This window comes from Epinephelus fuscoguttatus, linkage group LG24 (assembly GCF_011397635.1).
Source record: "Epinephelus fuscoguttatus linkage group LG24, E.fuscoguttatus.final_Chr_v1".
Taxonomy (NCBI): Eukaryota; Metazoa; Chordata; class Actinopteri; order Perciformes; family Serranidae; genus Epinephelus; species Epinephelus fuscoguttatus.
In genome coordinates, this window is record NC_064775.1 from 16,766,024 (window position 1) to 16,780,301 (window position 14,278).

Consider the following 14,278-nt stretch of genomic DNA (forward strand, 5'->3'; position numbering starts at 1 on the left):
CAATTTTAAAAGCCACAGAATAATAATAATGATAATAATAATAATAATAAATACATTGAAATTTAATTTTAAAAAATCATTTAATTTTTCTTTTCTTTTTTTTTTTTTTTTGAATTTCTTGAATTTCTGAATTGGAATTTCACCAATCGAATTTGGAGAACCTGAATCTGAACCTTTTTTTTTTTTTAATCTTTTTTTCATTCTTTTAGAATTCTGAAACTTGTAATTTTGGGTCTGACTTTGTGATTCAGCTTTTGAAATTGTAATTACAAATTTCACATTTTAATTCAGACAAGCACATTCAGAACAAATAAATCCAGATACATGGTTTTCAAAGTAAAATACTTTGTTAACAATTTACTTGAAGGTATCTACCTAAAAGTGACATGACACGATCCTGAACCTGTCATGAACATTATGTACATGTCATAAATGTTTATGACTGCTGTCATTAAGTGTCATTTGGTTTTTGTAATGACAAGTTGACACTGTTTGGGTTGTCTTGATTATGACAACTTGACATTAATCAAAGTGACATTACCAGAAGTTGTCTTTGTCATGACAAGTTGACATTAAACCAGGATGACATCACCAGAAGACGTCTTGACATTAACAAGAAATGCACCTCTTTTTGTGTTTATGACAAGATGACATAATGATTGATACAAAGACATGATGGTGATGTCATCCTGGTTAATGTCAAGTTGTCATTATAAGGACGTCCCAAACAAATTTAAGGACAACTTGTCATGACAAAGACAACTTCTGGAAATGTCACTTTGATTAATGTCAAATTGTCATAATCAAGACAACCCAAACAGTGTCAACTTGTCATTACAAAAACCGAATGACACTTAATGACAGCAGTCATAAACGTTTATGACATGTACATAATGTTTATGACAAGTTCATGACCATGCCATGTCATAGTTATGACAGTATCATGTCACTCGTATTTTTATTTTTAACTATGATTCTTGTTTTTCTCCCTCTGTCCTTGTACTGTCAAATGCATGGGCAACATTGTTAATTTTCATTAAACCTTTAAAGCTGCTTGAATCAATGTTTAACATTAACAATGGATCACATGTCTACTTGTATGTAAAAAAAGTGCCACCCTAGTGATGCACCCACACATAGTTATCACTTTGCTGGCTCTGCTTTTAGAATTTTAGTTTGTTATTTGTGTTTCAATTTTGAAAAAAGAAGTGAGTTGACTGATTTTTGGATTACTCCCTCTAATATAGCATCTCTAACTTCTTTCCAAATACAAGCAATACTACAAATCTTTTTTGTTTCTAACTATCGCAACAATCAAAGCCTGCAATGCGTGGCTGATAACACGCTGATCAGCGACAAGTAGAGTTTTTAGCATTAGGTAAGCAGGACATGATTAGAACAGACTGTTGGCTGCTCATTAATTCTATCTCCTTGAGAGGAGGACTTTGAACAGCAGGATAGACACAGGAGAATGGTTTTTGAATGCTTCTGTGTGTGTGTGCGCGTGTGAGCTGCATGAGCACACAAGACACAACAAATTACATAGCAAATTAGGAGAGCAGGCTAACTTTGGAATTAAATCGGTGACAACTGTGGCTCCTCCAAAGTCACTTCTTTGTCAATTAAATGGTGCACCAAATAGCTAATTAGCGAGCAATCAGCGTCTGTAGCCAATGTTGTGTGTGCGAGGATGCGTATTTGTGTGTGTGTGTGTGTGTGCAAGAGCCACATAGTTTCCTTCCCCGAGAACAAAGGATTACTCTGACAATAAACATCATGAGAAAGCTACAGTGCATATTCTTTTCCAATGTCGACAGTATTACTGTTAGATAATTGTTGCATATTACTATCCGTGTTACCTTTGTGTCAGTGAGGCAGAACAGGGTTTCTCAAAGTGTGAAATGTGGGCAGAGTTTTGTAACTACTGTTCTCATAATGCTCTGAGAAATGTGAACAGGAAGTATAATGCACGCCGTGGGCTACAACATGAGCGCAGTGTTTTTAAACCTGCAAATTGACACCATTAAAACTATGCCGATGTTGCTTAAAAATGTGATAATTCTAAGCCGAGTTCTTAAGTAGCTTCTTTTTTCTGATTTTTTTTAAAGCAGATATGCAGACGTGTATTTGTGATGGACGTAAGAGAGGAAGTGTAAAGCGTGTGGAGATGTATGTGTGTATAAATGTGATGATGAATGTGTCCAAGAAACACTAAAGCCTAGTTCAAATTACACAATTTTCACTGCGATTTCGACCTCGCAGAGGATCTTGAGAGCCACCTTGGCTCAGAGGTGAGTCCTCATGTGTGAACAAGCCTACTAGCAAGTCGCCTCCACGTCTGTGACTGGGACTGGATATCTGGCATGCTAGCAAACTGGAGAAGTCTGACACGACTGACAAAGAGCATCAGCCAATGAGAGATGGGATACGTCCCACGTCAGCACGCAGGAGGACGGAAGAAATGTGAGGAGGACAAGCCGCAGGGTTGCCACTTGCCAGGTCCGCTTATTAGCTGTGGCTTTGGGCTTGTTTCTAAAGTGGAGTTGCTTATTTGGGCTTGCTCTCTAAACATCACCTTCCTCTATATATATCCGTCTAATAAGTTATTTAAACACATGATAGTATGTCGGACTGCAGTCGCTTGTTTTGGGCTTGTTTCCATAGCCCTGGTTGCTTGTTTCTCTCCCAAGATCTGGCAACACTGACAAGCTGGCTGACAGGCAACAACAGCAACAACAATGGCGCCATCCACAGGGTTGTGGGGAGCGTGCTGTGTTTGGACTCAGGATAATAAAGAATATCCATGCCTTTACGATGTGTCGTCTCCAAGTTTGGTGACGTCACTGCATTTTCTGGGGCTCTGTTGGCAAGGGCTCAGTGGAGAAATCTTGTGGCGTGCATACACAGGTTGTAACGCAGTTGGCGAGACTCCCACTGACAGAAACACGCATCGCCAGGTATGAACGCTCAAAAGATTATGATAGTCTCCGCGATGCAAAATCAGGGTGAAAATTGTGTCATGTGAACTAGGCTTAACTTTCACCTGGGAGAGTGGTGTTCATGTCCAGTAAGATCATACAGCCAAACCCTGTTCTTATTTCCTACACCTAACCATGTGCTTTTGGTGCCAAAACCCAACCACATGTGTAAGTTATTGAAGGAAAAAAAAAGTCTGTATCTACTCTGTACAGTTCCTGTGAAAAGGGAAGTGTATGTGTTTCAAAGAAGACAATGGGTGTAACAGGCTGAAGTTGACACGGCGTCCCAGAACGTACCCAGGGTGCCTTGCACATTGTATCTGGTCCATGACCAAGTGTCGATATGTGACGAGGTCGGAGTGAGAATGTGTTGACTTCACACTGAAACTTAAAAAAAATATCTGTATATGTGAAGACGAGCCCTAAGTAAGGCTCTCGATAGACTGTGGCTACAGATTTTCTTGTAAAAGGACAATAAAGAATCAATCAATCATGTGTGTGTATGTGTGAGTTGTGACTAAAATATCACAGTGCAGCAATTAAGTCCCTTAATTGCCTCCCTGGGCTGCTGTGTGTGACAGCCACTGCTGCAGCTCCAACTGCTGACCGTGTTGATCAGGGCAAATCAGCAGCCAAACTACAATCCCAAACATCCTTTTGCTTTTAGAACATCAGCATGCACCGGGCCCTTGCACCAGGCCCTTTCAACATCCCCTTCAGTCCCCCCTGAACCCCTCTGGGGGTTTAAAAACCTTTGAGGCAACATAATGAGGCTCCAGCTTTAAGTGTCTTTTAGCAAGATGCTAACTCTTTACAAGCCGCGAGGCTGCTGCTCTGTTCCTGACACTGACCTTTGACCTCTGTAATGTCTCACTTTGGCTCGTGGCCTCAAATACCCAGCCTCAGCTCCTGCCTTGATGTTAATCCAGAGCACCGTGTGACTTGAGGGCAGGATAAAATGACAAAGCATGATGAAGGTGTTGTCATGCCGACGACAGATTAGTGTTCACAGTGTCAGATATGGGTGTGTGTGTGTGTCTGTGTGAGCGAAAGCTGTCATGGGAAGAATTATAACATCACATCTATCTTCTTCTCTGCTTTCTACCTTTTCTCACCTGCTCCTTCTCCATCCTTTGTCTTCTTTACCCCACCTAAGAGCTCCTTCACTCTGCCCCTATAAAGCTGCGCTGATATTATCTACACTTACAGCCTGGCTGCAGTAAAATAAAATGACCTCCTGCTATGTGAGAGGCAGTACAATAAGTCCCTTTCTGCCTCAGACCATATCTCCAGCCCTGTTGCTAGGTTTCAGCGCTCTAACTTTGTTTGCCCAGACCACCGACAAGCTCCACCTCAGCACCTCGCCCACCACCTCCTCTGTGCGCTGACCACATCCCCCCACCTCTTCCTTAATGGTACGCTCCCAGGTTTAGTGAAAAAGTAAAAGGCCAAGGCTCAAAGTCAGAGCCACGCCGACTTCAAAAGACAGGCTTGAGAGGATAAAGACATAAACCCAGCACGCTGGTACGTAAAGAAACAACATTTTCTTTGTGTCCACAGCCTCTGTGCTTTTGAAGACCAGTCCAGCTTTGGCCTCTGCATTAAAGTGTGTTTGTTTATGGAGAGGCAGGGAAGGCAGCAGTTATTAGTGGCTAAGCTGCGAGTTTATTTACAAGTTTGTTTTGAAGTCTTTGAAGACCTGTGTTCTGCACTTTAGCAGTCAGAAAACAACAGGTCATATCAGGTAACTCTGTATGGTGTCTGATAGAAATGCACTTATTTGCATTGTCCCTATGAGAGGGTTGCCACCACTCTGGTCTGCCAGTTAAATCTAAAGCTACAGCAGGAGCCGTTTAGCTTAGCTTAGCTTAGCTTAGCTTAGCTTATCTTATCTTAGCGTAGCGTAAAAATTAAAAACAGAGATAACAAAAAAATAAAAAATAAAAAATAAAAAAAATAATGATCCATCTGAGCTTTAGAGGTGCTGGTGGATGGATTTTTTTTTTTTTTTTTTACCTTAAGATCGAGTTAAATTCCAGTTTTTATGCTAAGCTAAGCTAGTTTGCCTGTTGGCTGTAGCTTCACTCACTACACAAACATGTAGATGGTGTTAACCTTTTCATTTAGCTCTTGGCAAGAAGGCAAATGAGCATATTTTAAAATTGTTTATCATCTGTTGATTAATTAAATTGCTTGGTCATGGAGTTTCCCATGTTGAGATACGACGTGCAAGGTACCCTGGGTGTGTTGGTTGTTGACGTTCTGGGACCCCATGTTACATGCATTGTCAAAATATACTTCGTTTTTTACGGGAAATGTACGGCCCGAATTCAGTCTCTTTCAAAATAAATGCCACACAGCAAATTACTGTTTTGCCTTCAACAACAAACGCACTTGGTTACGTCTTACCATGTATCATGCTGGCATGAAAGGACAGCCTTTTGTCGGTGTCTGATGCTGGAATTCACTGACCAAGCGCCAGATTTCGACGACTTCGGAGTGAGACCAGGTTGCTCCTAAAAACTGTTATTGTTGGTCATGGTCCAAATACAGTGAGAAGCCTAACTCTTTTTAAAAAGCAAATAGAGGAAGCCCTCTTTTTCCTGTTCTGTTATAAGCAGAATAAGTCAATTTCTCTTCAGTTTTGCTTGCTGGGATGCATTTGATGTGTTGGGTTCTTTCTCAGTCAATAACGACTACTGTAAGTTTAACATTTAGGACCTTTACTTGAGCAACTAGCAGGTAACACACATACATGACTCTCAGTCATCCCCAGCTAAATCCCCACCTTGTAACCCGGAACTAAACTGAGCCGACCTTTTGACATCATCACCACAGTATTGTTTCCAAATCAGGACTAAAGCAATACAAACAAATAGATTGGTCAAAGTTATGATATTGACATTTGAAGTGTGTTGGCTGAGTATTGTACGTGTGCTACTGCCGTGATTTCATTCATCTCACAGACTGATATTGCAAAGCACGTGCAACTTACAGACCCATGTCTCACTGTAGACTAATTAACAGACAGATCAAACAGAATAGCAGCACGGTGTCTCTCTTAGTGATGCCGGAGAAGCTGTGAGTAAGTGAGTGGGGCGGAGCTGTGTGGAGAATGTGAGGGAGGAGAGATGCACGCTGGTGTGCGGAATGTAATGCAACTTCACTCTATATCGATATAAACAGTATTGTCTAAATATATGTCTTGCTTGAAAATATATTGATATATCATACATAGTCGTTATATTGCCCAGCCAACGCGATTTTGACTCATCAAAGAATCTTCGAAAGCATGATGTTGCAATACAGAGCGCCTGAAGGCTTATGTCAAATCATAATTTCAATTCGCAGTGCAAACAAGGAAAAAAGCCTCTCAAGGAATGTACCATTTGGTCCAAAAACACCTTGCACCAAGGTAAATCTGGACCTTTTGGATCTCCAGGGCATAAACAGTATGATGATGCAGATCCAAGAACTATTTTCTAAAAATGTAAAGCCCACAAGGAGCTATTGAGGTGAACTTTTGCCCCAGCAGCTGTTTTGACTTGCTCTTTGTTCCAGCCCACAACATGTACTTTTCTATAGAAACTTCTCCAACTCCTTCACTTGCAGCCTTTCCTTTTTGTCTTCCTTATCTTACATTTTCACGCACTACACCCCCCCTTTCCCTGTGGCTTCATATCTCCCCTCCAGCTAGTGTCTCTCTGCGCCCATCCCTTCATTCATAGTTCATCTGCACTATACCCCACATGGCCTAAAGGGTCAATGCATTCTGCCCCTGACTGCAGAGCCACCAGGAGCCAGCTACAGGTCGGGGAATGTTGCGGTCGCAAGATTAAGTCATCTTCTCTCTTTTTTTCTCTCTCTCCTTGGGAAGGGAGGCGCCCAATGTCCGAAGCAGTCTCCGCGATGCTTTTAACAGCATAAAAGCACCTAAGCCAGACGGCGCTCAAGGAAGCAAGAAGGCGAGCAAACACTTGAGAGGACAATTTGTATACACAGACACACATCTTTATGTATGATCCCTCTCTTACCCCTGGGTGCAGTTGGCATGGCAGGGATGACACTCGTTGTTGGCCTTGGCGTACTTAAAGATGAAACTGTTGGCCCCCTGCAGCCCATCAGGGCACTTCTCTACACAGTTGGGCCCATCTTTGAAGTGGAGGCATTTCACACACTGGTCCGGGCCCTGAGAAGAGAGCAGAACAAGGAGACAGGGAGATGAGAGGATGGGTGAGGAGGAGGGAGGTGGCGGACAAGGGATGAATAACGAAAAAGAGGGTGCAGGAAAGGGATTAGCGAGATGGAAAGAGGGCGAAATCAAAAGACAGAAACAAATGTCAGGCAAAAAAAAAAAACCCAGCAGACAGAAATAAAGTTAGGGAAAATGGAATGGGATGAATCAGGACCAAAGAATGGAGACAGAAAAATGTATGAGAGGAGAGAATAGAATTGAGCAGAATCAAATTCAAACCTGGCGAATCATGTCAATTTGCTCACTTCCTACCACGGCTAATGTAGCTGGCAGGGCCCACATGAATCCCATTCAGTGATTTATAATGTGCTGAGCATAACTACCAAGGCTGTATTTGGCTGCACCCTTGTTTAAATTGGCAAAATGCATAAGGAATCAGGTTGTGTCAAAGTGTGGCGCATCGAATGTGATGGAGGAGATGACAAGTGGTAAATGAGCACGAGCTCAGCTGCAGCCACATCATGAATAAGACATGGACAGTGGCGTGTGTGTGTGTATGTACAAAAGTAGTTATAGAAAACCTGCCTGTGTTTGGTGTGTGTTTATGTGTTTAAAGTGATGACAGTGTTAATTTAAGTGCGATAGAAGTGTGTGAACTTACAGAAGTTGGTGTGTCTGTGTGTATGCGAGAGGTGTTGTCAAGAGGCGCCACTGTATTCCGGGTGCTGCAAAGTTCGGCACCGCGCTCTGTTGCTAATGACGACCACAGTGACCTGACGGACAGCTTCTCACAGTTTGACACATGGAGACACATGCCATCAATAAACATTATTCTCACTTTGCATGTTTGTGTGTATGCATGTGTGTGCGCGCCAGTGCCTATGCATACAGATGTCGGAATGCATTCGAGTATGTCTGTGTGTGCCGTATGCATGTGTATTTGTGTGTGAGAGCGCCTGTGGATGATTGACTCCGGTGTTATTTACTACTCAACTGTGACCAGCATCTCAAAGTCAGCTGCCTCTGTGCATCCTTGAGGAGTCTCTCTTTCTCTTCATCTCTTATTCTTTCTCCCTCCCTGTCAGTCTCTCTCTCCAGGGACAGTCATAAAAGGTTACTCACACAACTACTAAATTCCACAAAATAAGTCATGCAGCGTTACAACTTTCTGTAATGTAACACTACAAATGTAAAATTATGTGTGGTGGTATGGCAGAGTTTCAAACCTTGTTGGCTCACAACCCTTAAAGGACAGAGGTCAGATGTGCTAGTCTGCCTCTCGGTGCCATCTGAATTCACTTCCCTTATAAATATTTTTCAACTTTAAAAAAGGCTGTGTCTTAATTTTACCAAACTGTCGTACATATACATTTGTTAGGGACTATTTTCAGCTGCGGTTCAATATACATTTGACACACTAGCCAATACGTTTGGCACCAGGATGGTGTTAGTACGCTGAAAAGTCCAGTGTGTAGGATTTAGGAGGATAAATTGACCTTTGGCTAAGCCCCGCCCCTTTGTGATGGTCCGACAAGCTGTGAGAGTAAGCATGGAGCCCACACTGTAACTAACTGCACTGCCTGAAGAAATCATATTTTTGGAAAAATGAAACCGTGATTCCAGAGAGAAGCAGACAGAGGGGTCTACAGTCTGTGTTTGAAGGATATATCCAGGATGTCAAACTGACTCAGCAGCAACAACAGGTTAAAAAGACAAAGATAATTAGAAGCTAAAGCCGAACTATAGGCTACAGATCACAGTGTAAAAGTGAACCACCACATCGCTGCTGATCGCCACACAAGACAATGAATATAAAGGGACACTTTGCTGATATTGAACCAGCTGTGTGGCATCGCAGTGTGTGCAGATGAACAGTGTTTGGCTTCGCTGGACAGGCAGGATCTCCGAGTCATAGTCAAACAATGTCTATCTGCGCACGCTGTGATGACACACAGCTGGGTGAATATCAGCAAAGTTTCCTTCTCTTCTACAGAGCCTGCCATGTTCGACTGCTATGTTTCTCCAGGAGCCCAGACTGGACAAACCAAATACGGACTCTAGGGAGGGTCTTTTGGATTTCAACCTTGCATTTTTACGTTTTACATAGCACCGTGAAATCGAATAGCTAGATGCCACTGAATCCTACACACTGGTCCTTTAACTTGAAATAAAATACTACTAGTTAATGCTGATAGAAGAACTACTTTTGTGTGTGCATACATGTGCATCTCTACTGCATTTTAAAGGGAAATTCTAACATTTTGGAGAGCCGTGGTGTGATCACATCCCAGACTCTAAAAGTGACTTTACAGGAAGGTCAGAAACTAATCTCATTTCACTGTTTTGAGAGTGTGTATGTGTGCTTGCCAAAAGCATGCCTCCTAAAGTAGCCACGGTAGTTTATCATTCCTCCCATTAACCTACCATTCACCTTTGCAAACACAGCACTTATATCTTCTGAAATCCTGTGCACAAAACAGATGGACTCCCACAAAATAAGTTGGAAATTCACTTTAGCACGACACAAGATATGAGGCTATCTTGAACAGAAAAATGAGAGGAGTGGTTTTAATCTAAAAGTGAAAAGTCTACCTCTACAAAGTATCATTGAGGGGGAAAAAGAAGTTGAGTTTGAGGGCGTCTGAAGTGGATTCTTACCTGGCCAAGACATGTCACGGTGTTCCCATCCATCTTCTCACACTGGCTATCACACTCCAGGCACACAGATCCATTGGCAAATTCACGCATTTCCCTGATAGACATAGTGAAATTGAGATAGAGGTGCATGTATTATAGATTTGAGAGCGTACCCACATTGAAATATTGATTAGGAGCCTGCTGAGGGAGGATTTTGAAGTATGCTGTGTGCGTATGAGCGCAAGCTGAACATTGAAGCCTTTTGATTTTAAACCAACATGTGATTCGGCATCAAGAAAGCAAGGTTAAAGCTTCATTTACTCATGCCCATCCCCTTGATTCCTACTTGTACTGACTGCTGGAGTGCCCTCTGGTAGAGGGGCACACAGGGCAGCTCGCTGCCTAAGACTATTTGATCAAGTTAAAGGCTTAGCATGGTCAATATGCTAACAGAGAAGGCCCATGAATAATGAACAGCTTTTTAAATCATGGGCAAACACAAGGGGATGCGTGGAGGGAGAAGGAAGTGAAAGGAGAGCTGGTGGGAGGGAATGAGAAAAGGAAAGGATGGCAGGAGAGGCCAGAAAGAGGGCATGGACAGAAGTTGGCTTTGGATAGGTGGAACGGGGAGGTGCAGAGGGAGGGAGGAGAAAAAAGATTAAGGCAGGCATTCACAGAACAACAAAAAAACTAAGAGAAATGTTCATCCTCTAATCAAATCCAAGAATCATTGCAGTATGTGCAGGTAGCAGGAGCTCCACCAGACTCTTTATATAGCCAGTTAGAGCAATGTGTGTAGTTCATGATGGTTTTGTTTTTCCACTTAGACTTGTGAAGGAATAGAGGCAAACAATAGAGCTCAATATTGGGTTTATACACTGCAATTACACCGACAGGAGCTGCACAGTGCCTCAGGCCATACTGCTGAATCCTAAAATGTGGATATGTGTGTTTGTGTGTGTGCACCCGATCTATAAATTTCTCCCTTTGTTTGTGTTGGAATCAGCGCATTATCTTTGTTTTTTGAAGTGGGCCGTCTCTAGCGAGCAGAGGATGGCTGCTGTCAATAACAACCGCTGCCGATCAAAAACACTTTTCACATCAGAGGGATCGATGAGCCGATGCAGAGGACAGACGTCCTCAGAGGAGGAGGATTCATCCAGTTACAAACAAGCCCCCTTTCTCACAGTGGCGAGATAATGAGAGGGACTCTCTGTGAGCGTTTTGTTTGTATTTGCATTGGATGCTACCAGAGTGGAATAAAGATTCAACAGATTCCTCCTTGTGAGGTTTTCTTTTTTTTTTTTGTGATCTTGCGCTGAAGAAATTGGATCTCCTGCGGGTACGTGTGTTTTATCCATTTTCATGTGGTGAATATTAGATAAAAACCTTTTTAGGCTTGTTGGATCTGAAAGCTACAAAACAGAAAAGAGACATTTTCGACACAAAAACAGTAAAGATAAAATACTACATTTCATTTTCGCTGAGTCTTAATGTCAGCACGTCCTTTAATGGTCCTAATGGTCATCGTGCTCGCAGCAGTTCGCCTCAAACATCCAAACATACAGTATCACAGAGTGTCAATTTATTAATGACGTTTTCCTTGGATTCAAAGGAAACTCCCTTTGCTCTCTTTACATTTCTCCCTCGCCTTTCTTTCCCTTGTTCCAAAATAAATTAGATTTCTCTCCTGGAAGCTCTGTCCAGGGGAATCCTTTAGAAAAGGGCCCAGGCAGTGGAGAGATATCTCTTTTGTTGGTCGAGGAGAAAAAAAATACATGGAGGAGAATGGGTGAGACAAAGACCTCTGCAGCGGTGCTCTCCAGGGTCATTTCCATTCCGTCAAAGCCGTTCCTCCTGATTGGCCCCCTTCACGGCTGGAAGTGTGCACCAAGGCCCCATCGGGGGATGGCCTGATGGGGGATTAGCCCTGTTTTAGCAGGAATTTAAGCAGGACTGTGGCTACTATTCAGACCTCAAAACCTCCAGCAAACCAAAGCATGGCCAACCCACCAGAGCAACTTTTTTAATTAAACACTTTCAACGCCTTCCTAATCCGCTTCCTTCCTCCTCCTCCAACCCCAGTGGACACCATCTCAGACATTTTCTTTTCCCCTCTCACACTCCTTTGCTCCTCCTTTGTTTTATTCAACAGCAGTATAAACTAAAGGGAATTAGCGCCTTTCCTCATTAAGAATGGAGACATATAACGAGGGGCGAGCTGAGGAATCTCAAGGTCTAAAATCGCCAACCTGGAAACATATTTAATGAGCTAACGCTAAATTATGTAGAGATACACAGTCCAATACAAAAGATTCAGAACAACGGCAGATATCAAGTCAATCAAGTCTACATAGGGTGGAACCCCATTTACAGTAACCAAACCCCATCATTCCCTAACCTGTGAGATACCACTGAAGCAGGTACCAGCGTCAAAACATTACACTCTATGCAGATGATACCATACTGTCATACTGAAACACTATGATCCCCCTTAACAAGCATAGTTAGCAGCTTGCTTATTAGCATGGTGAAAATAAGTTGCTTTTTTTTCTCCAACAATTTAGAATACACTTTTGTTTGTATCCATAGAATAATCTTTGGGTCATATAATCTAGATTCTACTGACAACGATAATGGTATTTCCCTCCACAGACATTTTTCAACACCAGGTAAAAACAAAACTTCCCAGAGGCAATTTATTAAAATCCCACAGAAAAAAAGAAATGATGCACTCTTCTTACAGTGCACCACATTCAGTTATTTGAAAACTTAACAAATGCTAATAGAACTAGGGCTGCCCCCGACTAAGAATTTTCCAAGTCGACCAATAGTCGTCATTTATGGCCATTAGCCAACTGGTGTTAATGACACTTTACTCTGAACCTTTTGACTTTATTCTAAAATACAAATACATATAAATATATCTATAAAAATCTCTTTCTTATGCCTGGCATAAATACTGAAAGTCTGACTTTTTTTTTTCTACATTTCAATTTTATTCTCACCACTCTGACTTTATTCTTGACATTTTCAACTTTATTTTTCAAATGCAAAACATACATATAAAACAGTTTCCTCCTCTCTGATTTTTCCCTTTACTCCTGGCTCTAACAATCTCCAGTATAAATTAACCAGACTAGATTTCAACACTTAAATTACAGTGTTAGTCAGTCAGTTCAAACTAAAAATATCACGGCATCAGGAATGAAGACAGAATTACCTTTAGTTCATACCTGGCTGTCTGTGTTGAAGCATGGTCTTTTTTTCGCCCTTTTTACTGTCTTGTAAAATAAGAAACGGCTGAAACAGTCTCTCTCTGTCTGAACTAGATTAAGGTGGAGTTATATTAAGACATGCAGCAGCCACCACTCATAAATCCTGAGATAAAGTTTACCATTTTATCACTGGAGACAGTTATTGCACCAAACACTGTATCCTGTGAAACAGAACAGGCTCGTCCTCTCTTTCTGAGAGACATAATGAGCACTGCTACTGTATATTTCATTCACAACTAAGCTCTTATTAAAAAAATTACCATTCTTTATTGTAGCAGTATTAGTCTAGAACTTACGATGCCAATAACTCTATTTAAATTTATTCTATCCACTGTGCTCAAGTCCTTCAGTGATCCGTGTTTGTTTCTTTATGTCAACGATCAGAGATAGTGGTGAGATATCAGTTTTGTTCTATGGAAAAGAGGCTAGTTAAACCTAAATTGGACAAAACACCAGCAGATTTCATGCTTATTCTTAGAATTAATTTAATACTCTACTAAAGGCTGAAACTCTGCTCTCTAGGGACATTTTAAGGATCGAATTTAAAGCCTCATCTGATTCACTTTCTTTCTTCTTTTTATGTCTTGTTGTAGTCTTATTCACATGGTAAATAGGCTCTATTTTCTTAATATATTCTCCGAGATCTAATCAAGGGGTTTAGTTATGCCGATATACACTAGGGGAGAAATAAGATGATTTTTGGCCCGATTCCCTCGGGAATCCGAACAATCGTCAGCAAAGCCCTGACTTTTTTGTTGGTTCTAAAGATGACATTGCCAGATTTTCCTGTGGCATAAGGTATGTTAAGAGTGTTTCTAACATCCCCTAATATGCTTGAAGTCCAACCTGGCCATACTGATTTCAAATATTAAACATTCAATATTTCAGGCTGTCCACGTGCACAGTTTGTACATATACATACACTAAAAGTCTGCACATGGAGACAAACAACACAGGACTTTCTTACAGTAGACCAGGATTTGGAACCATGTAAAACTTAGTGAACTTAGACTTATCTTAAGGTACATAGTCACCATGTTTCTCATCCTAAATCCAGCCCACCTAACTTTACTTGCCGAAACATTACCTATACCTACAACTGTATGAGGATACCTTGAGTATTTATGATCCAATATCCTGTTGTGAAAGATCCAACCCGAGGGTGAGTGAGGATCGCAGATGGTCCTGCA

The 14,278-nt window shown here is 41.6% G+C and overlaps 1 protein-coding gene across 3 annotated transcripts in view; it reads right to left on the reverse strand.

The window, feature by feature from the left end:
- The window catches only part of LOC125884958 (receptor tyrosine-protein kinase erbB-4-like), a 396,776-nt gene that overhangs the window by 81,443 nt on the left and 301,055 nt on the right, over window positions 1–14,278 (reverse strand). For all 3 annotated transcript variants that reach the window (XM_049570285.1, XM_049570286.1, XM_049570284.1), the window contains exons 14-15: window positions 9,832–9,925; window positions 7,013–7,167 (exon numbers count right to left, since the gene is read on the reverse strand). In XM_049570285.1, the coding sequence (XP_049426242.1) occupies window positions 7,013–7,167; window positions 9,832–9,925 (249 nt within the window). The remainder of the gene's footprint in view (window positions 1–7,012; window positions 7,168–9,831; window positions 9,926–14,278) is intronic.